The 27,843-nt window shown below is 43.6% G+C and overlaps 1 protein-coding gene across 4 annotated transcripts in view; it reads left to right on the top strand.

Moving 5' to 3' along the window:
* Positions 1-14,341: 14,341 nt before the first annotated feature.
* RUBCNL (rubicon like autophagy enhancer) overlaps positions 14,342-27,843 on the top strand; it is a 32,424-nt gene continuing 18,922 nt past the window's right edge. Inside the window, exons 1-2 of one of the 4 annotated variants that reach the window (XM_032496140.1) lie at positions 14,342-14,706; positions 25,416-26,037. In XM_032496140.1, the coding sequence (XP_032352031.1) occupies positions 25,509-26,037 (529 nt within the window). In that variant the 5' untranslated portion in view covers positions 14,342-14,706; positions 25,416-25,508. Of the gene's footprint in view, positions 14,807-15,466; positions 15,583-21,244; positions 24,017-25,415; positions 26,038-27,843 lie in introns of those variants that run through there. The other 3 variants (XM_006187345.3, XM_014561460.2, XM_014561459.2) reach the window with 3 other exon arrangements.

Here is a 27,843-nt window from a genome sequence, read left to right as displayed (position 1 = left end):
TTGTACTTTCCGGACTGGGTACCTGAAGCCCAGACACCTGCGCACCCCAGGGGCCTCTGTGTTTCTGCCCCTTACACAGCCAAACAGTCTCTTACCAATAAGAGAGAGGAAGAGGGAATGGATGAGATTAACTTTCACATAACCACATGAGGGATATCAAATATAGGAAAAAGCAGGAAACGGACCATGAAGTTTATGACGTCCTCTTGGTGCTCAGCCAAACATTGTGTCAAGACCTCTTCTCCCGAGAGAGAAGGCTGTTGGCATGGCCCCATGCTGAGGGAGATGGGGGTGACTGCAAAAAGCAGCTGAAAGCTGTCTGGGGCAGCCACAGAGACTGGGTCCCATGCCTTCTGGAAACTATATCCAGCAGAATTTTGTGTAAAAATCTTTAACGAGTCAGCGCTGGGAGTTCAATTTCTGAGCTGATTTTACCTGTGTGACCCAGGAAGATACCCAAGTGGGTGTGGGAGGTCTGTCCTCTCCATGGCTGCCAGCAGATTGAAAACAAAAATCCAGCACAAAGTGCTTAATGTCCTTCCTTGTCCGCTCCTACCTCCTTCTCACCTCTCGCCCAAAGTTCCATTCCCTTTCCATTTGCCTTCGCTAGAATCTAGTCCATATACAGCCCCCCCCCCTCCAGAATGTGGTACCACCTGGTACATGGCTTCCTTTGAGTGCTGTGGATAAGGGTACTGAGATGTTTGCAGTTATTAGTGTTTCATAGTCAATTATTCTCATCGTCAACTGCTCTAGTAACAAGAGACTATTATTAAAATGAGACTAGCAGTGAGCAGCAGTTTCCTCATAAACCATCCCCAAGGGGCAGCTCGACCTCACAGCTGGGGGTGGCAGGTATGAGGGGCTGGCAGGGGCCAGAGGATATAGCTGGCTCAGGGCAAAGCTGGGCAGTGCCAGGAAAAGAGTATTGATGGAAGAAAATCAGTTGACACCTCACCTTTGGAAACTAAAGACTGGGTACGTTAGGATTTATGGGGAGAGCTTACATTTACCTTAGTTTTCTTTTTTTTTTTTTAAGTTTTGCATTGCTTTCTAAAAAATGTTTTAGATTTTTTATACAATTTTTAAAGATTACTTTCCATTTACAGTTGTTGCAAAATATTGGCTATATTCCCGTGTTGTGCAATACGTCTATGAGCCTGTCTCAACCCAGTAGTTAGTACCTCCCACTCCCCCCACCCCAGAACTGCCCCTCCCCACTCTCCCCACTGGTACCCACTAGTTTAAGAAGATGTGCTGTATATATATGTGTGTGTGTACACGTGTACACACACACACACACACACACACACACTGGGGCACTACTCAGCCAAAAAAAGAATGAAATTTTGCTATTTGCAGCAACATGGATGGACTTGGAGGGCATTCTGCTAAGTGAAATAAATCAGACAGCGAAAGACAAATACTGTATGATATTACTTATATGTGGAATCTAAAAAATACTTTTAACTTAGTTTGAATATCCCTCTTATGCAACTGTAGATACAGATCTCCTCTCACATGAAAATTTATTTGTCTACAACGCAGCATGGCCAAGGCAAATAGCAACACGTGGCAGGAGTTTAGTTTATTGAATGAACAAATCATTCATTCATTAACAGAGCTTTTACTTCTTTAGGATTCTCTGGGAGTATGTAAATGAAAAACTAAATATGGAAATCAAGGTAAAAACTTACCAAGTGTTTATCTCCATAGGCAATGTATCAGTCACGGTGTGACCACATTCAAGGCGAAGTCAAAGTTCCTGTTGCTGTCGTTTCTTGCATATCTGCCACTTCAGGTGTTTAAGCCATTAAGGTATCCTTTGGTCTCTATAGAAATAGAGCTTGGCCACCCTTTGCAGGAAAAGAACGAGGTGTATCCTCAGGAAGAGAATATATATTAGGTGGTACCTGAGATGCGCTTCTTTCTGTAAGACGGAGCCCTGCAGTGGAATGATAACTTTGCCATCTGAAGCTATGAGTGTTGGTTAAATAAATCGTGGGTCAGTCACGTGATGGACCATTACACAGTCACTCAAAATCAGGTTTTTTGAAAGATACTTCATGAATTGTAGAAATGCTGATGCTATAATGTTATTTTTAAAAACTAGGTAACACAGTATACAAAATAATTTCCTATTTTGTAATGTGTGTATACATATATACACAGTATAACATATATACATATATGTGCAAAAAGACAAAAGGAATATACCAAAATATTAAGAATGATTGTCTATAAATTGTAGGATTACATATGATTTAGAAGTTTAGAATATATTTCCATTCCAATTATCCTACAATGGTTATGTTTTATTTAAAATCAGAAAAAAAAATCCACATTTTGAACATGTTAAAGAATTACAACTCCCAAAGCATATAATCTGTTCTCTGCAATCCTTGCAAAGGTGATTGGAATAGATGTTCATAAGGCCAGGAAGATAAATTTGATCGTTTTGCAAACTATTCATTTTGCTTTCTTGGCTACCCCACATCGGCAGAGCTGTCTCTAGAATAAAAGCCACGGATAACTGCTGGAGAAGCAGCTTGAAGTCCTTTCCTTTAGTGGGTCAATGGCATCATCATTGCTAGGGGTAACTGATGCCCAAGAATAACCCAAGGCTTATAACTCAGCTGAACACCCTCCGTAACTGGTGAACAGCCACGTGCTGGCATTGAGGGGATTCCTCCTGGGAGATCTGAAAATCTCAGTCCTGATTGGGGCTCTGACTCGCATTCACAGTGTGGGTGGAGACGAGGAACCACAGGGACCTGGTGACCCTGTGCTCTACTTCAGCTCTACCCAGATCTGCACAGAGGAACGCAGAGCACCAGAAGTGGTGACCACGTGGATAGATGCATGGTAACCAGGTGGGACGTAGGAGGACTTTCCTATGATGTAGACACCTTTATCAGAAAATCTGTTGTCTAAAGCAAAAAATATTCATATTATCTATTTTGATTTTCACAATCACCCTGTGAAAGCAGATACTCTTATTATATACACGGTACAGATGAACAAACTGAAGCTTAGAGACCTTAAATATCTTGCCCGAGATCAAATAAACACATTGTTTATATGCCATTGCTTTGTGCCACTGACATAATACACAGTTCCTTTCCTAAAAGTCTGGGGAGAGGGAATTGTGTTGAGTAATTCCTATATTTAGCTGCTTAAACAAATGCTTCTTTGTTTTAAAAAAAAATAGACATTTATTGGGACCCATTACCACATTACCAAGTTACTCATAAATCTAAACATACAAGTCTGCAAAAAAGCATGTTAATTCACTGAGAGGGAAATGACCTGAGGTCTGATGGATGGAGACAAAGAGCAGGACAGCTGGGCTTTATGAGAAGTTAGATGGGAAGTGACTGGCTTTTGATGACAGTGACTCGAGGAGAAAGAACAAACACTACAGGAGGATCTCTGTGTTTCAAACAGATTGTGTGGTTTATGATTTCCATTTGGACTAGGCGGGGAAAAAGCCCAAAGGACACAGGATAAACAGAAACCACCCTTTCTTTCCCCAAGTATAATTTTATTCAGGGAAAAGAATACATTAAAAAGAATGCTCATCAGGGAAATGCAAATCAAAACTATGATGAGGTACCACCTCACACCGGTCAGAATGGCCATCATTCAAAAGTCCACAAATGATAAATGCTGGAGAGGCTGTGGAGAAAAGGGACCCTACACTGCTGGTGGGAATGCAGTTTGGTGCAGCCACTGTGGAAAACAGTATGGAGATTCCTCAAAAGACTAGGAATAGACTTACCATATGACCCAGGAATCCTGCTCCTGGGCATCTATCCAGAAGGAACCCTACTTCAAAATGACACCTGCATTCCAATGTTCATTGCAGCACTATTTGCAATAGCCAAGACATGGAAACAGCCTAAATGTCCATCAACAGATGACCTGATAAAGAAGTGGTGGTACATTTATACAATGGAATACTATTCAGCCATAAAAACATACATAATGCCATTTGCAGCAACATGGATGCTCCTGGAGAATGTCATTCTAAGTGGAGTAAGCCAGAAAGAGAAAGAAAAATACCATATGAGATCGCTTATATGCAGAATCTAAAAAAAAAAACAAAAAAAAAACCCCAAACATAAATACAAAACAGAAATAGACTCATAGACGTAGAATACAAACTTGTGTTTGCCAGGGGGACAGGGGGTGGGAAGGGACTGGGATTTCAAAATGTAGAATAGATAAGCAAGATTGTACTGTGTAGCACAGGGAAATATATACAGGATCTTGTGGTGGCTCACAGAGAAAGAGAATGTGACAATGAATGCATGTATGTTCATGTATAACTGAAAAATTATGCTCTACACTGGAATTTGACACAACATTGTAAAATGACTATAACTCAATAAAAAAAATGTTGAAAGAAAAGAATACTAATTTTTATCTATCCAATAAGTTTGATGGAACAAATCTCTAGGACTGGACCTGAGCCTTTCCAAAGACCTCATGCACTGGGCAGGTTCATGAAACAACGTATGCATTTTCCTCCTTAATCAATAGTATCAATGCTGATCAGGGGAAATGTGTGTGCATGTGTGTGTGTGTGTGTGTGTGTGTGCGTGCGTGTGTGTGTTTGGCTAGTAAAGTGAACAACTAACAGAAGTTTGTTTTAAAAAGCTAACATTTATTAAGTTCTTACAATGTAGCAGAAACTGTACCACACATTTTAAAATTTCTCATCTAATCTTCATGAAAACCTATATAATAGATATTATTTTCCTCTTTTACAGATAGGGAAATTAAGTTATAATGAAATTATCAATGTTATGAATAAGCAATGGCAATGTTTGGGGTGTTTATTCTACGATAGGATGTAATAAATATTCATATTCTCTCCTTTAAGCTCCACAATCACCATATTGAAGTAGATACTCTCAAGCTGCACACTTTACAGATAAGAAAATGGAGGCTTAGAGACCTTAAATGTCATGCCCAAGGTCAAATAAACGTACATCGTTTATGCAATCTATTGCTTTGTGTCCTTGACAGAGAGCAAAAATGAGTCCCCATTAGTCCTTAGCCTGTCTCTGAGAAACACCAACCAGCACAAGACAGACACATTTTGGCAAGTTGCTTTTCCATTCATGATAATCAGTGAAAGGCTGAGATAAAGAGGATTCCATGGCTTCCAACTTGCATCTCAGTCTCTTAAGGGTGCCCATTTTTTTCCCTAGTTTCCATAATAACGTGATGTACATTAGAATTTGGGACACTGGAAAGCTTAGATGCTGGGGGTTAAGGAGAGTCTGATTGAACATGAAGCATTTGGGGGCTGAGGCTTAAGGACGATGAGTGTAGGGCAAAATTAGAGCGTGGGTCTGGTGCACAAGAGAGCCCTGATCATCACAGGGATAGTTGCCTTCCCCATGCCAGACTGCTGCCAAGATCTGGACGTCTAAGGCTACGCGTCACATGGTATTAGTATTATGTCCATTTTGCAAAGAAGGGAAGTAAGGCTCAGAGAGAAGTATCTTGCTTAACGTACATAAGTGGCAAAGAGGATGGGAACTTCCAGATGTCTGTCTCCGAGACCCGGTTCTAAATGCCCAGCTCAGCATTTTGGAAACTGAGCTGAGAGGAAGGCTTTATATATCCATCCTATTTCAGTTTGTTCTGATCGTTAACTGTGAAAAGATTTAAGAAGGGAAACGAAAACAGTAAGAGGAAGATGAGGATTTGTGGAAGAACTAAAATGGATAAGATGGGAAACGAAGTCAGTGAGTCAAATGTGTTGCATAACTTTTAGCCTGGAATAAGGCAGTTACAGTAATAAAGAATCATGATGTCACAGGGCTTCCAGAAATTGTCTATCTTATTATCCTTTTTTTCTCATAAAGCAATCCAAATGATGATCTTGCATTTTATTTCAACACTTCCCTGGAACTACCAACATTTAATGTCAGTTAATGTCAGTAAGTTCATCCTTAAGTCTGATGGCGAGCTGCCTGCTGATAAACATTCTAGAAAAATAAGGTCATCGCTCCAGCAGCTGGGAGGGTCCCATGACTCAAATTATGCTGACACCTTCATCAAGAGTGCTCTGCGCCGAGGGCCAGCTTTCTCTCTATCTTACAGTCATTTTAGGGGGGTTCTAGAAGCACAACTGATTCCTCTTTTTTGTTCTCTCTCGTAAATCATGAGTTGAGGAAGGGTCTGGTATTTTGCAACTGTAACACAGCTACAAAATCAGTCTGAAATGTAAGGCTTTGGGTCCATCTGAGTAGCCATTCACAATCCAGTGTGAATCTCTACTAAGTACCAACCACCTCTAACACAAAAAACAGCTAAATTGTAGGTATTATTGAATACATCATTGCAAATACCAATCCTATCTTGTATGATTAGTGCCTCTTGTGTCCTGATTATGTAATCTGTGTTCCCCTTCAAATCATGAAGGCATCCGTTCTCCCGGGTATTTTTTTTTAAAGAAGCCTTAATCTACTTTTCCCATTAAGGTCTGTGAGCCATCTCAAATTAATTTTTGTGTATTGTGTGAGGTAAGAGGTCAATGTTCAGTTTTTTCCACGTGGTATCAAACAACCCAGTCACCTTTTATCTGAAAGGACCATTCTCCCCCACCCCCACCCCCACCCCTCCACAGTGAACTACAGTAGCACCTTTGTTGTCAATCAGGTGGTCATATGTCTGTGAGTCTGTGTTTAGAGTCTCTTTTGTTCCCTTGATCTGCTAGTCAGTGAAAGCCATTAGCATAAACTAAGAAGTTATTGGCTTTTCTGAGGTCGGAAGGAAAAGAAGACCTAAGTTTAATACAGTTTAATATAGTAACTAAATTTTAAAATTTTAAGAAAAGTTCCTGGGAGGTGAAAAGGTGTATTGCATACAATAATGTCTGATGGACAAAAAAATTACCAACATGTAAGTGTTGAGGTCTTTCCTCCCTATAGGCACCCAATGAAGCAAATCCTGTATTTGCCTGTTTAGTTTCTCCCACCTTGTCACTTGTAACATATAAAGAATCTTGCTTGTTTGGAAAGGGTCTTAAAAAGCTTATATAATAAAAGAGAGGAGCCAAAAGTTGTTTGGGCTGTATGTCGAGAGAGAGTTTAGGTGGCATTTGGAGAGAAAGAGGGATGCTTGAGAGCAGATTCTGGGCGTACATGAATTGGAGGGGAAGGAATGCAATGAAGTGGGGTGGACAGTTATGAGTGAGATCACCTTTGACGGTGCTCAAGAAATACCGAGGAAGGGTGGTGATTGCATTGTAACTATCGTTAGTTGTTGAAATGTGCTTAAGCAAATTACCTACCTCCTCATCTCTCCCGAAGTCTTATCATAGGAAGGTCATTCTGTTGACAGAAGAAGGAACAGAAACTCATCATCATCCCCTCTCCCTTCTTATCATCGTCATTATCAGCACATGATCATTGTGGTTTGACTGGCATCTACCACGTGCAATTTTTAGTGCTTTATGTGTGTTACTTTACTTACTCTCATGACCTGTCTACAAAGTATGTATCTTGATAGCAACAGCTACTATATATTGGATGTTTCCTGTGTGCTAGACACTGTGCTAAGTACTTTATACTCATCATTTCATTTATACTATATAATGGTGTATATATGTGTACGCACATATATATATATACATATACACACACACACACATATGCTATATTGACAAAATGGAAGTTAAAGGGCTCTGTGTCTCTCCCTGCAATATCAATTTAAAGGAACCTAATTTATTTATCTGCAACCGTCCTTCACATCACTAAATTATCCAAACCACGGCATAGTGGTTGTTTATGAAGAATGTGATGTTCTTGGCTTGATGTCAACCTCAAGAATTGGAGAAATCGATCCTGCTAAAGACAGCGGGAAAGAGGAATTTCAATGCCTATTTCATAACTAAGCACATGGAGAGCAAGACAAGACAGAGAGTTCTGAGCTGAAAGTGCAGAGAATCTAAGTAACGGTCCAGAACAAAGGAAGCGCTCAGAATGAATGAGTAAGGATGTTGCCACAATGTTCTCTGCCCGGGCAGTTAGGTCACCCCAGGAAAACACACAGCTATTTTGAGGATGGAACAGAGCTTTGTGTGTGCCCTCCAGCTGCTCCCTTGCCTTCTTGCAGGCGCTGAAAAAAATCAATGTTGGATGCTGACAAGTGATTCTGTTCAGGCGTTTGCAACCAAAAGTGTGGTCCACAGCTCAGCAGCCCTGGTGTCACCCGGGAGCTTGTTGCAACATCTGGGGCCCCACCTGAGAACTACTGGATACAAGTCTGCATTTTATTCAGATTCAAGGTGATTCCTACACACATGAAAGTCTGAGAACTTAAGAAATACTCGATCACCAAGGAAGAAAAAAGCAAAAATCAGCCCCCCTATTCAGAACCCTTTAGTAGCTCCCACAGCCATCAGGAGAGGGTTCCAACTCCTTCCAGTCTCCAGCCTCCTCTCCTCACTCTTCTGATTTGTATTCCAGCCCAACTCAACTTAGAGCAGCCGTGAGAACCATCCAGGCTTTCTTTTTGCTCTATGTGTTGCATACATTCCTATTAACTGAAATAGGAGTGTTCTAAAGCCAAAGAAGTATACAGCACTATTTGGGAGCAATGAACATAAAAGAGAGATCTCCTGGTCCAGAGGAGCCTGGTGAGTGTGAACGTGGCCAGGTCAGTGCATCAGCTCTGCGCACAGCTCAGTTGGAGAAGCCAGTCTCTTCCCAGGAGGATTCCTGAGTCAGCAACTTTCAACTGATGCCATTTTCCAAGAGACCTTTTTATTTGCTCTTGGTTAGACTCTCTGACAGCAGCTCCAGCACCAGAGAATGCCAACAGGACTCTTGGGAGCCCTTCTTAGCTGACCACACGTTGTCATGATTCACTGATATTGCTCTACTTGTCTGTCTTCAGATTGGCCCAGTGTTTAGTGTTGGACATGAGATCCCTCTCAGCTGTGTTGACAAGAATGTCACAAGCTCTTCCACCAGCCGGCCTAGGGAGCTTGCATACGCCCCAGAATAGAAAGGAAGCTTCCTCCTGGAGGAGGAAAGTTACTACTGGATGCTAAGACTAGGCATTGGTTTTTTAATTGAATCCCCATTTTTCCACAACAGTAGAAAAGAGAGCTGTAAAAATCAGTTTTTACAAATTCTCAGCTATTTCAAGTCCATATAATTTAACTACCAATATCTTGATAGTAGAGGCATTCATTCACAACTAGAGAGATAGTTAAGCCTTAAAGTTTTCAGACTATCAAAAATACAGTTATGGCTCAGTCTCTATATTTTGCCAAAACTTATTTATTCAACAGATATTTTTAAGAGCCTCTATTATGTTCAGAGCACTTTGTTGATTAAAGAGAGGAAAAAAAATTGAGATCTGTTCAGAGGAGTCCAGGAACCCATTCGGCTGGGTCACTGTATTGCAGCTCCAGGAAGTGCAATTCATCAGTGCAACCAAAATCAGTCTCCTGGGGTCTGCGCTAGTTTCCTATCACTATAATAGTAATAGTTCCCTGTCACATATCTGGAGCAGTTTCCTATTGCTGCCTCACATACGAAGAACTTAGGGGCTTAAAACAATACAAATTTATTATTGCAGTTTTGGAGGTCAGAAGTCTAAATTGGGTCTCACCGGTCTAAAATCAAGGTGTTAGCTGGGCTACGTTCCTTCTGGTGGCTCTAGGGAAGAATCTATTTCCTTGTCTCTTCCAGCTTCAGATCTTGCCTGCAATTCTTTGGCTCATGGCCTCCTTTCATCTTCAAAGCCAGTGATGGCTGGCTGAACCTCTGTCACATGGCATCACTTTGACACTCCACCTCCCTCTTTTACAAGGACCCTTGTGATTACACTGGGCCCATGTGGCTCATCCAGGTCAGTTGATCAGCAACCTTATTTCTCTCTGCAACTGAATCCCCTGCTTGCTGTGCAACCTGACTGCAGGGTCTGGGGATTAGGACATGGACATCTTTGGGGGGTCATTATTCTTCCCATCACAGGATCTGATTTAATCTGCCCAAACCCACTGGAGAGTCATATATGAACAAGAATGATCATTTATTACTCTTTCCTACAAAAAAATATCACTTTGGGGAAGTGGAACAGGTGGGAATGCCCATGTTGGCTGGTCAGCACCTCCTTTCCCTGTAGGCAAATTGACACAGAAAATCGATTTTTAAATAGAAGAAAGCTTGGAGAGCATGATATCAGAACTTCAAATCAAGCTGAATGACTTTAATGCCTGAAGATGTGACTCTGTGAGAGGGAAGCTGTTGAGTGGCTCCATCTCTGTTACAGACAAGTAATTTCTGTTCAGACTAGAGACCAGTATCCATCGGTATTCATTGTACTGGTACATTAGAATTTTTTATTTTTTAAATTTAATGTGGCAAAATAATTTATTGAGAAATCCACTTGTTTTGTTCTTACTGCTTTGCAGAAAAATCTGAATGAATGAGATCACTTTTCTCTTGCCTCCCTGAAAAGGGCTGGCAGGGCTTTGAGTCCCCCAGGGCAGAGTTAAGGGATGTTTGTATTTGGCTTAATTGTGGCTTTGTGGAATGATAAGCAGAAAGGCTGGAGTTGCCTGCTCAATGGGAAGGAGATTTTTCAAGTAGGAGCTAAGGAAAAGAGACTTTTTTTTTTTTTTTTTGATGGGAAGGACAAAGGGTCAGACTCTCTGAAGGGGATTTGGATGCCGAGTAAATGAATCCCTAAGAGCTTGGTGAAGGAGCCTTGTACCCATGTTTGACCTAGACTGATGGAACTTACCAAATTAACAGACTTCAAAACTGAGACTCATGCAGTGACCATGATGGAAAAAGACAAGAAATCTTCCCTTAATGTTACATAAGTGTCTGGACCCTTAAGAAACTCTAGGGAGGGAGCAAGGCTTTCCATCACATGACAAGTTTTTCTTGCCACTTATTCAAGTAAGGATAGCAAGTCAATTTAATTTAGAAAAAATTTTCAAAAAAAAAAAAAAGGTAACTTTGCTTTTGGTAACAGAGTTGTGGAGAAAAAGTCATACCAACCACACAGGATTTTATACAGGCTTTTCAGCCTTTCCCTATCAAACAGTCCATGTGAAAGTGAGTTGGAGAATTGTCTACACTGGGCTAGAAGGCTCCCACAGAAATGAATGAAATGTGAGGCATGGAACACTGAACCGTCAGCACTGGAAAGCAGATGGGAAAAATGTAAGACGTGGTCAATGCTTGAAGTACAAAGGTAGGAAATATGAAGAATGTTTCCAGAGCAACTGGTGGACCATTGTGGATCTTAGGGTAATTCAGTCAGGAGTAAAAGAAGGGACTGAAAATCGGGTTGAGATCACAGTAAAGAACACTTTCAAGCCACTGAACTTTGGACATGTGAACAGTTCCCAAACATGGGATAATCTTAGCTGCCTGTCTTCCTTTTTTGTAGGATGGCATTCAAATCACACCCCACAAGCCACGTGAACAGTTAAAAAATGTATGCAACACCTAAAATGTGAAGTACAGGGCTAGGTCCTGGGGAGGAGACTTGTGGGGGAAGGAATTCAGAAATGAGTAACGCCCTCTGGGTCCACAATCTAGTAGAAAAGACAGAATCCAAACAACTTAAGACTTTTTAGTTCTAATGCAGTAACTGTTTACCATCGCACTCATGCCAGAACTCAGATTTTTCTGTTTACATTTTTTATCATGAAAATAGCCCACAGAATAGGGACATCTTCCGGTTCTACTTCAGCTAAGAGCATCTTCAAAGAGAAAAGTTGGAGTTGTGTAAGGAAGAGAGAGAGAGGAGGACTAGGGGACAAGCTTTACGCATTATCTGTCAGACCAAGGGCTCGTGTCCCTTACCCTTTCACGATACTCCACGGAAAGGCTGAGCCTGGGGATCAGGGTTCGTGGGAAGCTGTGGGACTGTTGCCTCTGGTACTTCTTGACGCAATTGGTATTTTCACCTGCAATCCTTTTGTTTTAACTGCCTCTATCTCTTAAAGGTAAAGAGCCTCTTTCAGGGCATGGCATCTCTGAGTTCACCCCCACATACCCCAAGCTACCTATCACCAGCGGAAGCAAATAGTAAAATGGCAGGACTGTTCTTCCATCCAAATGGGGAAGTGCAACAACCCAAAAGCTGGGCTCTGGCACTCCCAACAAAAAGCAAAAGAAAACAAGATTTACTAACATTTAGGAAAATAATTCCCAGGGGGAGGGGTCCTTTCTTAATGGATTGCTTTCACTTTGGCTTTTACTCACATCATGATAACAGATTTTAAAAACATACATTATTTTTATAATAAAATATATTTTTACTACAGTAAAATATATATAACATTTACCATTTTAATCATTTTTTAAAGAATACAATTCAGTGGCATTTAGTACATTTGCAATAATATGCAACTGTTACTGCTGTCCATCTCCAGAACTTTCTTATCATCCCAAACAGAAACTCTGTCCCCAGGAAACAATCCCTCCCCCAGGACCTGGTAACCTCTATTCTATTTTTGTGTCCATGAATTTGCTTACTCTAGCTTACTTGTGGAAATGGAATCATATAAATCTGGGGTTTTGTGGATTTTTTAAAAGTGGCTATCTTTCAGACAGACAGAAGGGAAAAAAACGGAGACAAGCCAAATGCAGCTTCCCTTGGCTCTTCTACTCTGTGGCACGGTCCTGGCTGCCCTCCCATGCAGGATGCTCCCTCCTTCCCTGGACGCCTGCATGGCAATGATGCCACTGGGCTCCTCACAGCTCTTCATGCTGTTCATCTCAGCTCATATCCTTCCTGTTTTGTACAAAGACTGATTTCCCCTTTGCTGGCTCTGTCAGCTGAGCTCAAAAGCAGGGTCGCATCTCTGCTCCTGGCACAAATCACTTCTTATGAAGCCTGGCTGGGTTTGGGCGGGCAGCTGCCAGGCTTCGAGTCTCCTACGTGGCTGTCCTGGCCACAGTGGAGCTTTGTGTGTGACCAACGGGTGCTGGGCGTTCGCCCCACTGCCTGAAGTGGTGGGTTGTTCCTGACACTTAATCTCACTGCACTTGTGTCCCAGGTCCTGGGGTCCACTGTGACCTGGAAGATGAACTTCCCCATGAAAAAGAGAACTCGCCTCTGATTTTCCTGCAAGGTTCTTGGTTTGTAATTATTTGTGACCTTCTCTGAACTGGCCAATCGATTAGAACCGTCTTGGAAAGCCTATCCCTCAGCATGTAGTGCCTGAGACAGTCTACTTCCAGATCCCTGGGGGGAACAGAGCAGATTTCCAGTGAGTTTTTCTAATTTGAAAAAATCTGTCCTTTAAGTTTCTTAGTTCTAGAGATGCTCTTCCAGAATGTGGGTCTCCTTTATCTGTGACTAGATGTGGAATGCATAGAGTCAGATTTATAGGGTGCCCCACACAACAGTGCACAGGCCGGCCTGTTTCCCTCTTCACCTGTTGGTAAAGGTAATTTCAAAGTAGCTTCAGAGGAAACTGACCAAACCTTACCATCTTGGTCCAAAATCTCTTCGTCTCCCTATAAGAATACTTTTCTTGCCTTGGACTATGTCCAGCCTACCACCTACTCAGTATGTCTTTTATGTTTTTGATTTTTTTGTTTGTTTGTTTTTGACTAGCAGAATCTCTGATTTACTTTGCAAGACATTTGCCCTTGCTTTAAACTTCTTTCTCTCGGCTTCCCCTCCTCTTTTAAATATTCCTGAAAAAAGCTTTGGCTTGGCCCCTTCATTTCGTTATTCTTCTGTGTCTTGTCCATGACATGGTGGAAATTGGACGTGGGGTTTCATATTAGATACATGGGGTTTCATGTTAGATACATCCTGACTGTGCTACATCCCAGGTGTGTGACCTTGGGCAAGTAATTGAACCTCTCTAAGCTTGATCCCTCCTCTGTGAAATGGAAACAAATTATTTGTTATTCTCAGGGATGTGGATAGCATTGCTGGAAATAGTAAAAGTACCTGGCATATAGCGGAGACTTGACAAAATTTAGCACCCATCCCGTACCCTTTTCTTTCTTGATTTAGTTTAATGTAAGCCCATCCCAGTCGGCCTTCAACAGACTTGAATTCCTAAGACAGAACCCTCAATGTCCAGAGGTGTTTCGGGTCAAAGCTAGTCTAGACTCCACACAGGCTGCCCCCAACCGAAGCGGATACTGACAGCTGGTATTCACGTAGCTGCGTGATGCTGGCTCACTGAGACCTTCATCTGTAGAAGCAGCGACGACGCAGTGCCGCCCCTTAACTCCTCCACGCTGCGCTGGGTAAAGGAGGTGGGTATTTCAGAGAGACGCCGGGCATATAAAGGCCAAAATGCCTGTGACATGGTTCCACAACCTGGAAGTGACAAAGGAGAAAGCCAAGGAACCAAAGGGAGTGCGATGCGGGTCAGGCTTGACAGAGCAGAAGGACCTCTTCTAAGCAAGCCAGGACCAGCTCCCCTGCGGGTCGTTCCCGGGGCCGGTAACTGGGGGATTCTTCCCCCAGGAGACGTGAGGGCGCTGCTGGAGCGCGCTGAAGCTCCCTAGGGGCCGCGGGACTGCGTGCCCTCAGCTGTACTGTCAGGGCTTAGGTTTCTATTTGTGAGAACTTTCTGTATTGGTTGGCAGCTTCTCCCCAGCCTCCACCCCGATCTGCGCGATCTGCGCGCTCTCCGCGGCACAGCGGTGATGGGATTCCAGACCCTGGCCGCAAGAGGACGAGGTGAGGGTTAGGTTGGACGAATGCTGACAGGGGCGCCCTCGGAGAGGGGTTCCGCGGGGAGCAGCCCGCTGAGGTCAGAAAGACGCGGTTCTCGCTTCGGGTAAGTTGCAGGGCCCCGCTGGGCCCACTGATTTCAGTGCAGACCTTAATCCAAATTACTAGGGAAGATCAGCTTTTCAGGCAACTGTACTGATGCTAAAAACCGCTGCTTGGGGCTGTGGGGTTGGGGTTGGGCCAGGTCTGTGTTTACCTCATTTCGACCCCTGAAAGCGCGGTTCCATCTGGGTCCCCAGCGAGGGCAGGGAGGGATTTCCAGAGGGAACCGGGAGAGAGGAGCGCACAGCTGCTCCTGCGGTCCCCAGCTCGCATCGCCCGGGGCCTGAGGTCAGGGGCTGGGGGGGAGGTACAGGGAGGGGTCCCGAGTTCCTTCCCGTTTGCGCCCTCGGTGTCTCCTTGAGAGCAGCAGGCCGGGAGCAGCGCTTCGCCTCCCTGGTGAGCTTCTTGGATTGCGGCAGGAGCCCCGGATTTTTTTTTTTTTTTTTTTTTTGGAGGGGAGAGGGTTGGGGATGGCGGCGTCAGGGCGCCGCTTCCCCCTCCTCTCTCCCTCTCTCGGCCGCTGGGGGGCGCAGTGACCTTGCAACGCTGCCGCGAGCAGCGCCGGCGAGTAGCGGACCTAGTTTTCCAGCGCTTGGGGGAGCGGAGCGGGGCGGGGCTGGGGGTTGGGGGCGGGGTGCCAGAGCTGCGGGAGGTGGGGGGATAGGGGGAGGCAGCTAGAGAGGGAGTAGTGGGAGGGACGCCAGAGAGGCATGCGCGGAGCGGAGACTGGCGGGGGAACCCCAAGGTTGGTAAAGGCAGTGCCGAGTCTCCTGGGAGAAGGTAAGAGGGGGCTCCTCAGCAGGGGTGGCCGATTTTTATGGAGTTGACTTGCGAGGTGGTTGGGGGCGGGGGCGACCCCGTACCCATCTTGGGTCCAGAGGGGCGCAGGAGAGGGACCTCAAGGCACTTTTATGCAGGACGACTCTTAGTGAGCACAAAGCCTTCGTTCTGCGCGGTCCTGGGCGCTGGGTTCCGGACTGGTGGCTTTTCTCGGTTCCGCAGAAGCGCACACACAGATGGCGAAGGCCAGCGCAGAACCACCTCCCCAACGCGCCCAAAGCTGGTGGCAAACAAAGTTTTGCTGCTGAACCGCGCTAGCGAGCATGAAACCGCAGCACATTGTTTGGTCCAAGCGCCAGATGTGGAATCCACCTGCTGAGATTGCAGCTGGGAAAGCGGATGCTGCATTTCACCCCCACGCCGCCTGCCCATGACCGCGTGGGAGGCTCACTATCCTGTGAAATTGATGCTGTCAGCTTGGAGAATGTGGAGAAACTTCAGAAGCGGGGTTATTTAGCCTTAATGGGAATGAGGGCTCAAAGGAAAGGGGATATTCAAGACCTGCCCTGTGATATTCCAGTGGAATTTGGGAGGATCTTTGAATCGAAGATGTTCAGGGAAAGCGCAAAGGACTGAGGGTCATTTGCAAACTTAGGTTTCTTAGACCCTGTCCTGAGGTCGAATGGCAGTGAGGTCTTGGCAAGTCAGGACATCTCGCTGAACTTCAGTTTGCTTGTGTGTGAAGTAGGCTAGTTCTTGCCCCACCTCACTGGGTGGTTTGGAAGGTAACTAGAGGGAGGGTATTGTTTTGAAAAGTGTAAAATGCGGTTTCCACAAATTAAGCTATCACCGTATTGCTCCCCACACCTCCTTCCTGGCCACCAACAGAACTTTGTATCTGAGTCCAGACAGGAAATTCAGGGCAGTGCTGAAGTTTTTCTGGTTACCCTAGCAGAGGGGCAAGATGAGTCTGTTTCTCAACCTCTTGTTGCAATTCCTCTTCACCACACAGTCACCCTGAAACTGCCCATCACAGCGTGACATCAGGGGACAGGACCTTTGCCTTTTTCATCACATTCTTTAGGGCACATACAAAGGGAGGGGAGGGAGATGTTAGGAGAATTGATGAAAGCTGAGTCGTGGCAGCTGGGGGGTTAGATTTAATTGGACATGTTCTTCAGGAGACCATTTAACTCTGGATATATTGTCAACTTTCTGAAGTTAGAGTTCTTGTTTTCTGACATGGGGACAATTCTATCAGAGCCAAGAATAAACACCTAAGAATAAGCATTGTAATTTGAATAGTCTTTAGCAGAAGATAAGTAAAGAGCTCCAGAACATCCTCCCACACAAATCAGAGCACATAATAATAGCAGGGACAAATTTGAATAGTTTCTCTTATTACTAAATTTAGATTCATAATTCTAATACGGAAAGGAGAAATTCACATGGTTGGTTGATAACTTTTAAAATCTAGGCAGTTCTTTTTAGATAAGCATGTCCAGCCTTCCAGAGATTATAAACATGAGCAGTACTAGTGCCTGTATGTCATATTATATCTTTTCAAGGTACTAAATAAGATCTCTGATTGGCTTTTCCATTTTAATTAAAAGGAATTGAAATATGACTCAGAGGTTGGGAAATAAAACTAGACTGTTTTACACTGAACTGGAAGTCTTTATAAAATAACACTGATGTGATAATAAAGCTAACTTTACTTTTATAGACTCTTGTGTGCCAGACTGAGATTTGCATGTTACAACTCATTTAGTTCTCACAATAATTTGTAAAGAAAATGAAGCACAGAGAGGTTAAGTGCCTTGTCCAAGATCACACAACTAGTAAGTAATTTCTCTCAAATTGGCATAAAACTTCTATTTGATTGGTACTCTTGTGTTTTTTTCTTTACTTCTACACTGGGTTTCATCCCACACATCCAGACTGAGGACATGGAGCAGGGATCCAGGACCCTGAGCTTGTCACTGAATCGCTATGTGGTCTTTACTTCCTTTAGCTTCAAGAGTAGACTGGCAGATGTGATTTGCCCGATAATTGTGTTTGAAAATTGTTTAAAAAATTATTTAGTTCTGTTCTTGGATCCTTAGCATTACATTTATTAAAAGAGATAAGTGCAAAGTAGACCTCTAAGTTTTTCTGGCAGGTATCATTGAATAGCACCCATGGCCAGCACGTGCTTTTCTCTAGTTGATTTCAGATGATGAAAACTGGAGGGTGGCAGGAATTTTTTTATTCCTTACATTCCTCTACTTTCTTTTATTCCAGCAAGCTATAGTGGCTCAGAAAACAATGGAGTCCTGAAAATATATGTAAGCTTCCCTATTCTCTCTTGCATTATTTGGAAGCTGTTCTTAGAAGACAGTTTCTGGCCTGGCCACTTTATTTACTTATTTTGGATTCCTTAAAAATTAAAAAAAAATTTATACAGTTTTTAAAGGCTACTTTCCATTTACAGTACTACAAAATATTGGCTATATTCCCTGTGTTGTACAATAAATACATCCTTAAGCCTATCTTACACCCAATAGTTTATACCTCTCATTCCCCTACCCCTTATTGCCCACCTCCCCCCCCCCCCCGGTAACCACTAGTTCTCTAGTCTGTGGGTCTGCTTCTTTTTTTATTATATTCACTACTAATTTGTTGTACTTTTTAGATTCCACATATAAGCAATATCATACAGTGTTTATCTTTGTCTGACTTAATTCACTTAGCATAATGTCCTCCAAGCCTGTCCATGTTCCTGCAAATGGCAAAATTTTATTCTTTTTCATGGCTGGGTAATATTTCAGTGTGTATGTGTGTACATACATACATACCACATCTTTATCTGTTCATCTGTTGGTGGGCACTTGGGTTGCTTCCATGTCTTGGCTGTTGTAAATAGTGCTGCTATGAACATTGGGGTGCATGTGTCTTTTTAAATTAGTGCTTTTGTTTTTTTCGGATATATACCTAGGAGTGGAATTGCTGGGTCATATGGTAGTTCTATTTTTAATTTTTTGAGAAACCTAGGATGGCCACTTTAAATCTAATAGGTGAGGAAAATTGAACTTCTATATATGTTTATTGTTTGGGTATTTTAAACAATATGATTCAATTGTCAAGGCATTTGAACTGTCCAATGACCTATATAAAAGCTTTTTTTTTTTTTTTTTTTCTGGTTTCTCACCCTTACTTTACTTTGGTCTCTATGGAGGTTTGGGCTGAGGGAGGTAAGCATGTCAGTGTTACTGACCTTGCTGGGCTCACAGCAGCCCTTCCATGCTTGGTGAATTTTGATGTCCTGGAGAGACGTTTCAACAATGAGATTTAAGGGTCTTCCCTTCCCCTCTGTGCTGTTGTGGGTAAGAATGTCGACTTGGAAGCAACAGTGCCTGGGTGTGAAACTGGCTCCACTGACCCAAGGTGCCTCGTTTCTCACCTGTAAAATAAAAATAGTGCTGTTATATGAACCTCATAGGGTGTTAGGAGGATGGAGTGTGTGTTTGTGTGTGTGTGTGTGTAGAAAGCTTAGAACAGTGTCAGGCACACAGTAGATGCCATGTAAGTGTTGGTAATGAACTGATGATGATGGGTAAGATACCAGAAGATGAGTGCTACAGGAAAAAATAGAGCAGTAAATGGGGATAGTGGAAACCTGCAGGGATGCAGTTTTAAAAAGGATAATGGGGAAAGCCTCCATCCGGAGGTAAATTTGAGTAAATGTGGGGGTGGGTAGAGAAGTAGAGGAGGGTGTAGGGGTGCAGAGGCAGTGGGTAAGGAGGTCAGAGAGGTAACTGAGGGACACACTGACAGACATAGCAAATGCTGAAGGTTGTTGTTTTTAACTTGGGAATTCTCTTTTGGAAAATTTCAAACGTACAAGTAGAGAGAACAGGACATGTGACCCTCTCCCACCTTCAGCAACGGTCAGCCTGGCCAGTTGTGTTTCGTCCACATCCCCCACTGGCAATTCCCACTGTATCATTTTAAAGCAAATTCAACAAATTCTATCAATTATTTCTAAATCCTTCTGTATATATTTCTAAAAGGTAGGCACTTAACCAAACATGACCATGATACTTAACCTGACTGTGTTTCCCGTCTGTAAATCAGGCCTAGCAGACCCTCCCTTGCAATACTTGTGTCCAGATACAGGTGAATGCCTGCGGCCCGCAGTGTGGGGTCTGGCAAGTGGTGCCCAGTTACTCAGCCATCTCGCTGGTGATGCTGTCTTTGGTGGCCCTTGGGGTTTGTTCTTTTTCTCGATAGTTCAGTCGTGGCATCTTCACCTCCACTTACTCTCTCCCTTCTCCGTACCTACTTTGGGTGCATTTATTCAGTACGCCCTTTATCTGCTCTCTGTTGATGCTTTTAACTTTCAGTGCCTTTGTTCACAGCCGACTGACAGCTTTGCTCTTTTGATCCCTGTAGCCCATGAAATACCAGGGCTCTCTATTCTCCCCAGACCTTCCAGAAGGGAGTCGGATACTTGTCCCATTTCGTTTTTTCAACAGCATTATTGAGATTGAGATAGAATTCACACACCGTACAAGTCACCCATTTAAAGTGCACAATCCCGTGGTTTCAGTATATTTGCAGACAGGCACCGGCTCTACCGCAGTTGATTTGAGAACAATTACAGCCTCAAAAAAAGATACCACCCTGGACCTTTTAGCTCTCACCCCCATCTTCCCATCCCCCAAAGCAACTCTTAATCTTCTCTCTGTCCCTATGGCTTTGCCTGTTCTGGATAATCCATAAATAAATAGAGGTGAAATGTATTTTGTCCCTGACTTCTTTCACTTAGTATGATGTTGTCAGGGCTCATCCACATTGTGGCATGTGTTAGTGCTTCACTTCTCACTGTGGCTGGATAATATTCCACTGTATGGCCATAGCACACTTGGCTTGAGCACTCCTCAGCTGATGGATATTTGGGTTACTTCCACTTCTTAGCTGTTACAAATAACACCGCCATGAACACTTGTGCATGGATAGAAATAGCCAATCACTGTGTAGTGTAACAGGAACTAATGTGGTGTTGTAGGTCAAATATACTTCCAAAAAAACCAAACAAACTCATAGAAAAAGAGATCAGATTTGTGGTTATCAGAGGTGGGGGTGGGAAATTAGGAGAGGGGGAACTGGATAAAGGCAGTCAAAAGGTACAAACTTCTAGTTATAAGATAAATAAGTAATAGGGATGTGAGGTACAACATGATAAATACAGTTAAGATTGCTGTATGTTATCTGTGAAAGCTGTTAAGAGTAAATCCTGAGTTCTCATCACAAGAAAAAACTTTTTTCTCTGATTTTGTACCTATATGAGACGATGCAGTAAACCTACTGTGCTAATCACTTCGTGATGTATGTAAATCAAATCATTATGCTGTGCACTTTATACACTGCTATATGTCAGTTATATTGCAGTTTAAGAAATTTTCATGTACAAGATTTCGCGGTAACATACACTTTCATTTCTCTTGGGTTTATAGCCAGGAGTGGAATTGTTTGGTCAAATGGTAACTGGATGTCGAACCATTTGAGGAACTGCCAGAATGTTTTCTCACATGGCTCCCCATTTTATTTTGCCCAAATATGGAAATCTAGCCATCTTTCAAGTACAGGTACCTGCCCTTACTTTGGGTAAATTTTTGTATTAATATTTTTTCTAAGTCTTATTTAGTTATCTTTTTTGGTTTGTTATTGGTTTTTTAATGTATTTTTTAAAACATTTTTTTTGAGTAGAACATGACTTGAGCAGTGGTCCCCAAAGTGGAACGGGATGACTCATTGGAAAACAAGAACAAAATGCTATTTTCAATTATGCTTTATAATTACATAATGTATTAGAATAGCTGTGCATATGTAAGGTTTATAAATAAATAGTCCTATATTAGAGATGTATGTGCAAAGATTTTTTTTTTTCACAAATAGGAAATTGTAATCATAAAATTCTGGGGACAACTCTTCAAAGGGCATGGAATCGAATATATATAGCTGAGTGGATCTTAATCCCACATTTTGTGACAAATTGAAGGGGAAATTCTTAAAATTACTTTGCTAATGAAATTGAAAATATCCTGCTAATTTTAGCCCAAGTGGAACATGTAAATACCAGGGAAGGAGGTTTGGATCAGGTGTTGGGCTTTTGTTTTTGTTGTACTTCTGCTGATTACTAATGGTGAGACTTGGGGCAAATCCCCTAACGGTCTCCATTTCAGTTGCCAAATTGGCCTCATAACACCTGAAATATCGGAAGTTATCATTGTGCAGAGTGAGAGTAGTAAGCGTGACATAAGCAGTGACCACAGGAAGTTAGTCATCTGTGCATCTTGGGCAACCTTACAGTTTTCTTAGGCAAATATCTGGTGTTCCTTGATCTTTGCCCTGGTTGGGTGTTCCCCTTCTCACCCCACCCTGCTTTCTGTCCTTCCTCTGTGTTCTCGACAACAGACCTTCAAAATTAAGGGTCATTGCCAAAGGTTAAATTGGTCAGAGAGGAGCCGTGTGATGCCACCAGCCACCATTGCAATCTGGTGCTTTTGGTGTGAGAACACGGTGTTCAGCACATGCTGCAGCGGAGATGTGCAGCTGTCTGAAACCTGCAGCTTACTCCAATTCCTGGCCACTGTCGTGGAAGCTATGGAGTTGCATTATTGGGCGTCTTGATGGTTTCTGTGTGACATGTGATAGCTTAACTCTGTAGACATCCTTGGGGGAATGTGACCTTTGATTAAAGTCAAAACATGAGGGGAAGCAGAGACAGAAAGATGGAAAGAGGTTCTGGGGAACTGTGTTAACCAAACAGCCCACACACTGTGATTATGGACCATTTCACGCACTGCTTGCTTTTGTCTCTTACTGGGCATGCTCAGTAAGACACCATAAAATTGAGAGAAATGAATTTTCCCTTTACCCTCAACTCTTGTGATTTCTATTCTCTAACATTCTTTATTCCAAGGAAATGGTTGGCAGACATTCTAGGTCATGATCTCCAATGTCATCTACAAGATGATGTCTAATCTTGACTTCCGTTCCTGGACAACAGAAATAATCAGCCTAACCATGCTTAGGCACTATTGGCTAGTTTGTTCATTCTTTCATTCATACACTCTAAGAATATATTTATTGAGCACCTATTATGTGCCCCCTCTAGATACTGGGGACAGAGCAGTGATCAGAATAAGTTTTTAAAAAATTGCTCTCAGAGATTTTACATTCTAATGAGTGTTAGTCATTGAGGATAAATAAAATGGGGACTAGAGCTAAGGAGTAAGGAGGAAAAACTAGACTTGGGGAGGGGAGAAGAACTGTTGGGGAGCCGTTTTTTACCGGGTGAGCAGGGGGCGTGTCACTAAGACAGTGACATTAAAGGTGAGTCTTTTCTCTGATGTTCCCTGGTATGTCTTCCAGTACTCGGTAGTGCTGAGGCAGAGAAAGTCATAAATCCTAAACTTGACACACTTGTGCCTGTTCATGGAGTATCTTCAAAACTGTTAGGGGTATTCGGAGCTAAAGCTATTCATCCACTGTCAGAGCGCTGGCTGCTTATGGTCTGCAAGACTTTCGTGAGGTCACTAGAGTTCATGGTGGCTCATGCCCGGCTGATCATCCGCCCCTCCTGTAAAGATTGCATGTTTGCCAGGTGCAAAGACACTGTGGCTCTGCAGTGGCCCTGGTGATGCAGTCATTCTCAATGGGACCAGTGACCGCGCTGGGCAGGGACCTTCCAGAATGAATGGGGGTGGGGGGAGTCCTGGAGTCCCTGCGTTGTCTCGGGCCTTTGCTGCTGCACGTACATTAACTAGTAATCTGGCCTGTGCTTACCCTCAGTAGGACAGTCTCAATAGAAATGACGGTAACTTTTGTAGCTGGATTTCTCTTCCTTTAAAATGTGTTTAGAAATTGATTTTATTTTTGCACCTAAGCATCTCTGATTCAGAGGAGCTCATTTATGATGGTGGGAAGGGCTTGAGAAGATGCCTAGCTAGCACTTCTCAGGTTCATGTTATTCGTTGCCTGCCAGCACCCAAAATGTCTGAATGTGTGTTTAGGCACTACCTCCCCTCCCCCAGAATGTAAGCTGCCGGAGGGCTTATATGTATCAGGAAGTGAGAGCTAGCGTGATGAAAATTAAGCAAGGTGATGTGATAAGGAGTAACCAGGGAACTACTTTAAGAGAGGCAGTTAGGAAAGACTTCTTTGAGGAAGTAATTCATAAACCCAGGCATGCATAAAACGGGAAGGAGCCAGACGTGCGGTCATTTGGGGGAACAGCGAGCGTTCCAGGCGGAGGGCCGAGAACAGGGCCGATAGTGTGGGCGGGAGCTTGTAGGACCCAGGAGCTTGCTGTGTGGTCGGGACTTAGGGAAAGTGGACCCACGAGAGAGGTCTGCAGGACAGGATGGTGTCACGCCTCAAGGACAAGGTAAGGATTTTGGATTTTATTCCAGATTTGATGGGAAGCTATGACGGTGAGGCGGGGAGTGGATTAGAAGAATGACATCTGATGTAGCTCTATAAAAGATGTCTCTGACTAACTTGATAATAAATGGGTAAGAGCAGAAGCAGAGAGACCATTGGGAAGATGGGCAGAGGTCCAGGTGGGAGAAGATGGTGACTTAGGCTCAGGTGGCTGCTCTCGATAGAGGCTTGTGGATGGGTAAAGAGGGGGAGCTGGGGAAGGTGGGGTCAGCGATGACTCTTAGGTTTGGGGCCTCAGCAACTGGGAAGTATGTCCCCTGAGATGGGGAAAACCAGGAAGGAGCAGGTTTGGGGGGAGAAGTCAGTGTATGCTTTGGATATATCAGGCTGTGATACCCCGCCTCCCCAGACAAATGTCAAACAGTAAGGTCTGCTCGCCAGGAGGTCATGGGAGGTCAGAAATAGATCCGTGTGGGAGCCGCCTGTATACATAATGATGATCTTAGCCTCTGAACTTTGTGAGAACCAGAGTCAGGCTCCCTGCTGTGCGCCTGCGGACCCCACCCTTCCTCTGGGCTGAACGCCAAAGGGACTGCCTCCACCTCTGGGCCAGCCCCTTGGTGACCTGGCTTTGGCTGTTAAAGGTTGCTTTAAGCTTTACAATGTGAAGGACACTGGGAGGGCATTAGAAAGACACACATGCCGAGCCTGCAGGTACAGTGACGAGAGTGCTTCTCCTTTGTGCAGCTCTCAACCTTTCAATCATTACCTAACTTATTAAAGCTAAAAACGGAGCTTAAAAGTGAGCGGATCATTTTAAAGACAGAGTCTAGATTCATAGTGTGTTCTTTAGACAGTATAAGCTAAGCATTGATTTACATTACTATTATAAGTAAGTATTATAAGCTCATGTAAATTTATACAAAACAAATTTTTTCATGTTTTTGTTGTTCTCAGTTTCACATGCCACCTGTCTACTTTATTGAAATACAAACACAAACTGAATAAAAATAAGAAACTATGAAAATGTGTCTTGACTTCCAGATGGTATTCCCATTTTGGGTTTGACGTTTAATTTTACTGGAATAATGCATGGATGTTTTACATTTTTACCTGTTTTTTATCAGCAGTATTCTTATACAACTTTATCATTGTATGAAAATAATTATTTTTATGCTTTGAAACCTCTTTCCTATACCAATGTCATATCCCTTAAGTTTGCTGCAAGTTTTATGGCTGGTTTATTTATTAATTTTTTACTTTTAAATCCAAGTGGGATTTACTGTGTAGTACAGGGCTGGGTACAAACTTTTATTTCTTGTTTCTTTGCTTCCTCAAAGGAATTTCGAGTTAAAAATATGATTGAGCCCTTGTTTATCTTGAATGATTCTTGCTGCCTGCAGATAAACTTCCCAGCCCTCCACCCTGTCACTTGGTGAGTTCAAGGTCCGAATCCAATAGGACAGCAGGATTCACACCAGCCCCGAGCCTAGAAGATGGTATCACAGTTTGCGGGCTGCCGGGACTCTCCAGAGGACCCCTGGGAAGGGGTCAGCGATGACCCTGGTGACACTGATGGTTCGCCCAGCCTCCTGGACACTGACCACACCTCTTGCCAATCAGACATCAGGTTCACGAGGCACAGGGCTGCCTGGATTAACCCCCAGTGTGTGCAGCTGCAGGATCTGCCCAGCCAGGTGCCAGCAGTGGGAGACAGTGAGAGCCACGTTGTGGGGGACGCCGCCTCTCCCCGGGGCCCTTCACTGTTGTCTGCAGGGGACTCCCTGGTGGAGACATCACTGCTGAAGGGCACTGCGGACTCCACAGGCAGCTGCTCTGCCCAGGGCTCAGGAGAGAAGAGCGGGGACTTCTCTCTTACCTCAGCGGGAGAGCGGGCCGTGCTCCCAGGACGCGGTCCTCGGACGTCTCTGTTCACAAGCCCCAAGATTTTGGCCGCTTCCCCAGGTCCTGAGGCCGACAGTGCTTTTTTCAAGCCTTCCCACCTGACAGCTCCCGCTGATGAAGGTAACTCTAGTAGGGACTTCCCTCCCTCCTCTCCTGTCTGTCCTCACGCTTGCTTTGTATGGGTCCAAAGCCAAGTTTCCTCATGAGAATAAAGGTCACAGGTTTCCGCCTTGACCTCAAGGCAGGGCATTAGCTCAGTTAGTACTGTCTCTGGCCAGGCCACCTGGACGGCTTCCTGTCCTCCTTGGACTGCAGGGAAATGTCATGTTAGCTCCACTTGATTGAGAGTGAGTGTCACTTGGCATCTTGGGGCAAGTGTGTGCCCTCCGCAACTTGCAGCTCATTAAGCTGTGTGCCAGGGAGAGCACTGGAGGTGTCTGCATTCAGGTGCTGGTAGAAGGTGGTCCAGAGGGGGTGGGCTGCATTTCACAGCCGTGCTGATGTCAGAGAGGAACTTGCCTCCCCTGTTAGGTTTACCTGGACAGTGTGCGACTAGAAAAATAGTAAGATTTAAAAACACAATTCTTCCAGACACTGGACAAAATTAAATTAAAACCATGGTTCCCATTGCTACCAGGTAACGCACGTATTCCTAAAGTACTCAAAGTCCTATGAGATAATCCATGCCGAAGGCTATTGAGTCAACAAATTAGCTCTTACTGTTATAATTTATGGCATGCTTCGTTTATTTTTAAGTATCCATTATGTTGTAGCACGCTTTGTATCGATTTACATTTTTGTTGGAATCCTAGTTCAAAGGGTCAGAGAAATTTTTTTTCCTTTTAAAACAATTTTAAAAGCTGCCTGAAAACGTGTGTGTATGTGTGTGTGTGTGTGTGTGTGTGTGTATTTCTCACTTACAGGAACTAGTCCTCCCCCTTTCCTAAAATAGGGGGTTTATTTTTTCCATTGGAAACTTGAAAAGTCAAGGATGGTGACAATCTTTAACATTACTTGTAGTTTAAGAACACCCGATTTTGGACAATCTTTCAATGGGCTAATTTTGAGATAAGAACCAAATTTAAGCAAAATGACAGTCTGATTACAGGACTGTTTTCTATCTTTTTGCTCACCTGCACGGATAGTTCTCAGGAAAAGAGTAATTTTTAAATTTAGTGGTTACAAAGTGAGAGATTATTCTCTCCTACTAGATTGTCTCCCGGGGAGAGTGAGGAAGACACAGAGAAAAGGGAAGCCCTCTCACCCACAGACCACCACCACCACAAGTTATAAAGTGACCAGAGATGATCCTTAGCGCCTAGTGTACCCCTGCGCCGAATCATTTTTTGTGTTCCTGTACCGGAAGTGGTTCTGCAACCTAAAATTATCTTGTAGCTTTGCCTTTCTCCCAGAAAGAAAACAGGTACCCCAGCCCCTTTGACCAAAAACAGAGACTCCCAGCAAAGTACCTTTAAAAATCACTGTGTTGTTTGAGAGTGTCTCTTAGACTTGCTAAGGGGATTCATTCTATGGGATTAAGAAGAAATCCTGAGTGATCTGGTTGTTTCTTTGGTGTGGGGCAGCGATGGGGAGGTCAGGTATTTGCCACTAGGACCCAGGATTCTCCTGGAAGTGTTGTATCTCAAGGGTTTTCCTTTCCTCAATGGCATGAGATGGACAGATGCCTGAGCCTGTCAGCATCTCCTGAGGCTGCAAGAACTGATTCCACAGCTCCTTTTGTCCGCTTAGGAGCTGCACGTTTACAGAGTGCTTTCACATTCCTTATCACCTTCAGTTTCCTCACAAAATAAATTATCCCAGTTTCAGGGATGAGGAAATTTTACTGCAGAGGTGCAGCCAGTGCACCGAGAGCTAGAGCTGGAATCCACTGTCTGGTTCTTCTCTGTGCTTTTTCCCCTATCCTCA

This window comes from Camelus ferus, chromosome 14 (genome assembly GCF_009834535.1).
Source record: "Camelus ferus isolate YT-003-E chromosome 14, BCGSAC_Cfer_1.0, whole genome shotgun sequence".
In the NCBI taxonomy this organism is placed as follows: domain Eukaryota; kingdom Metazoa; phylum Chordata; class Mammalia; order Artiodactyla; family Camelidae; genus Camelus; species Camelus ferus.
This window is presented reverse-complemented; position numbering and strand designations above follow the sequence as displayed.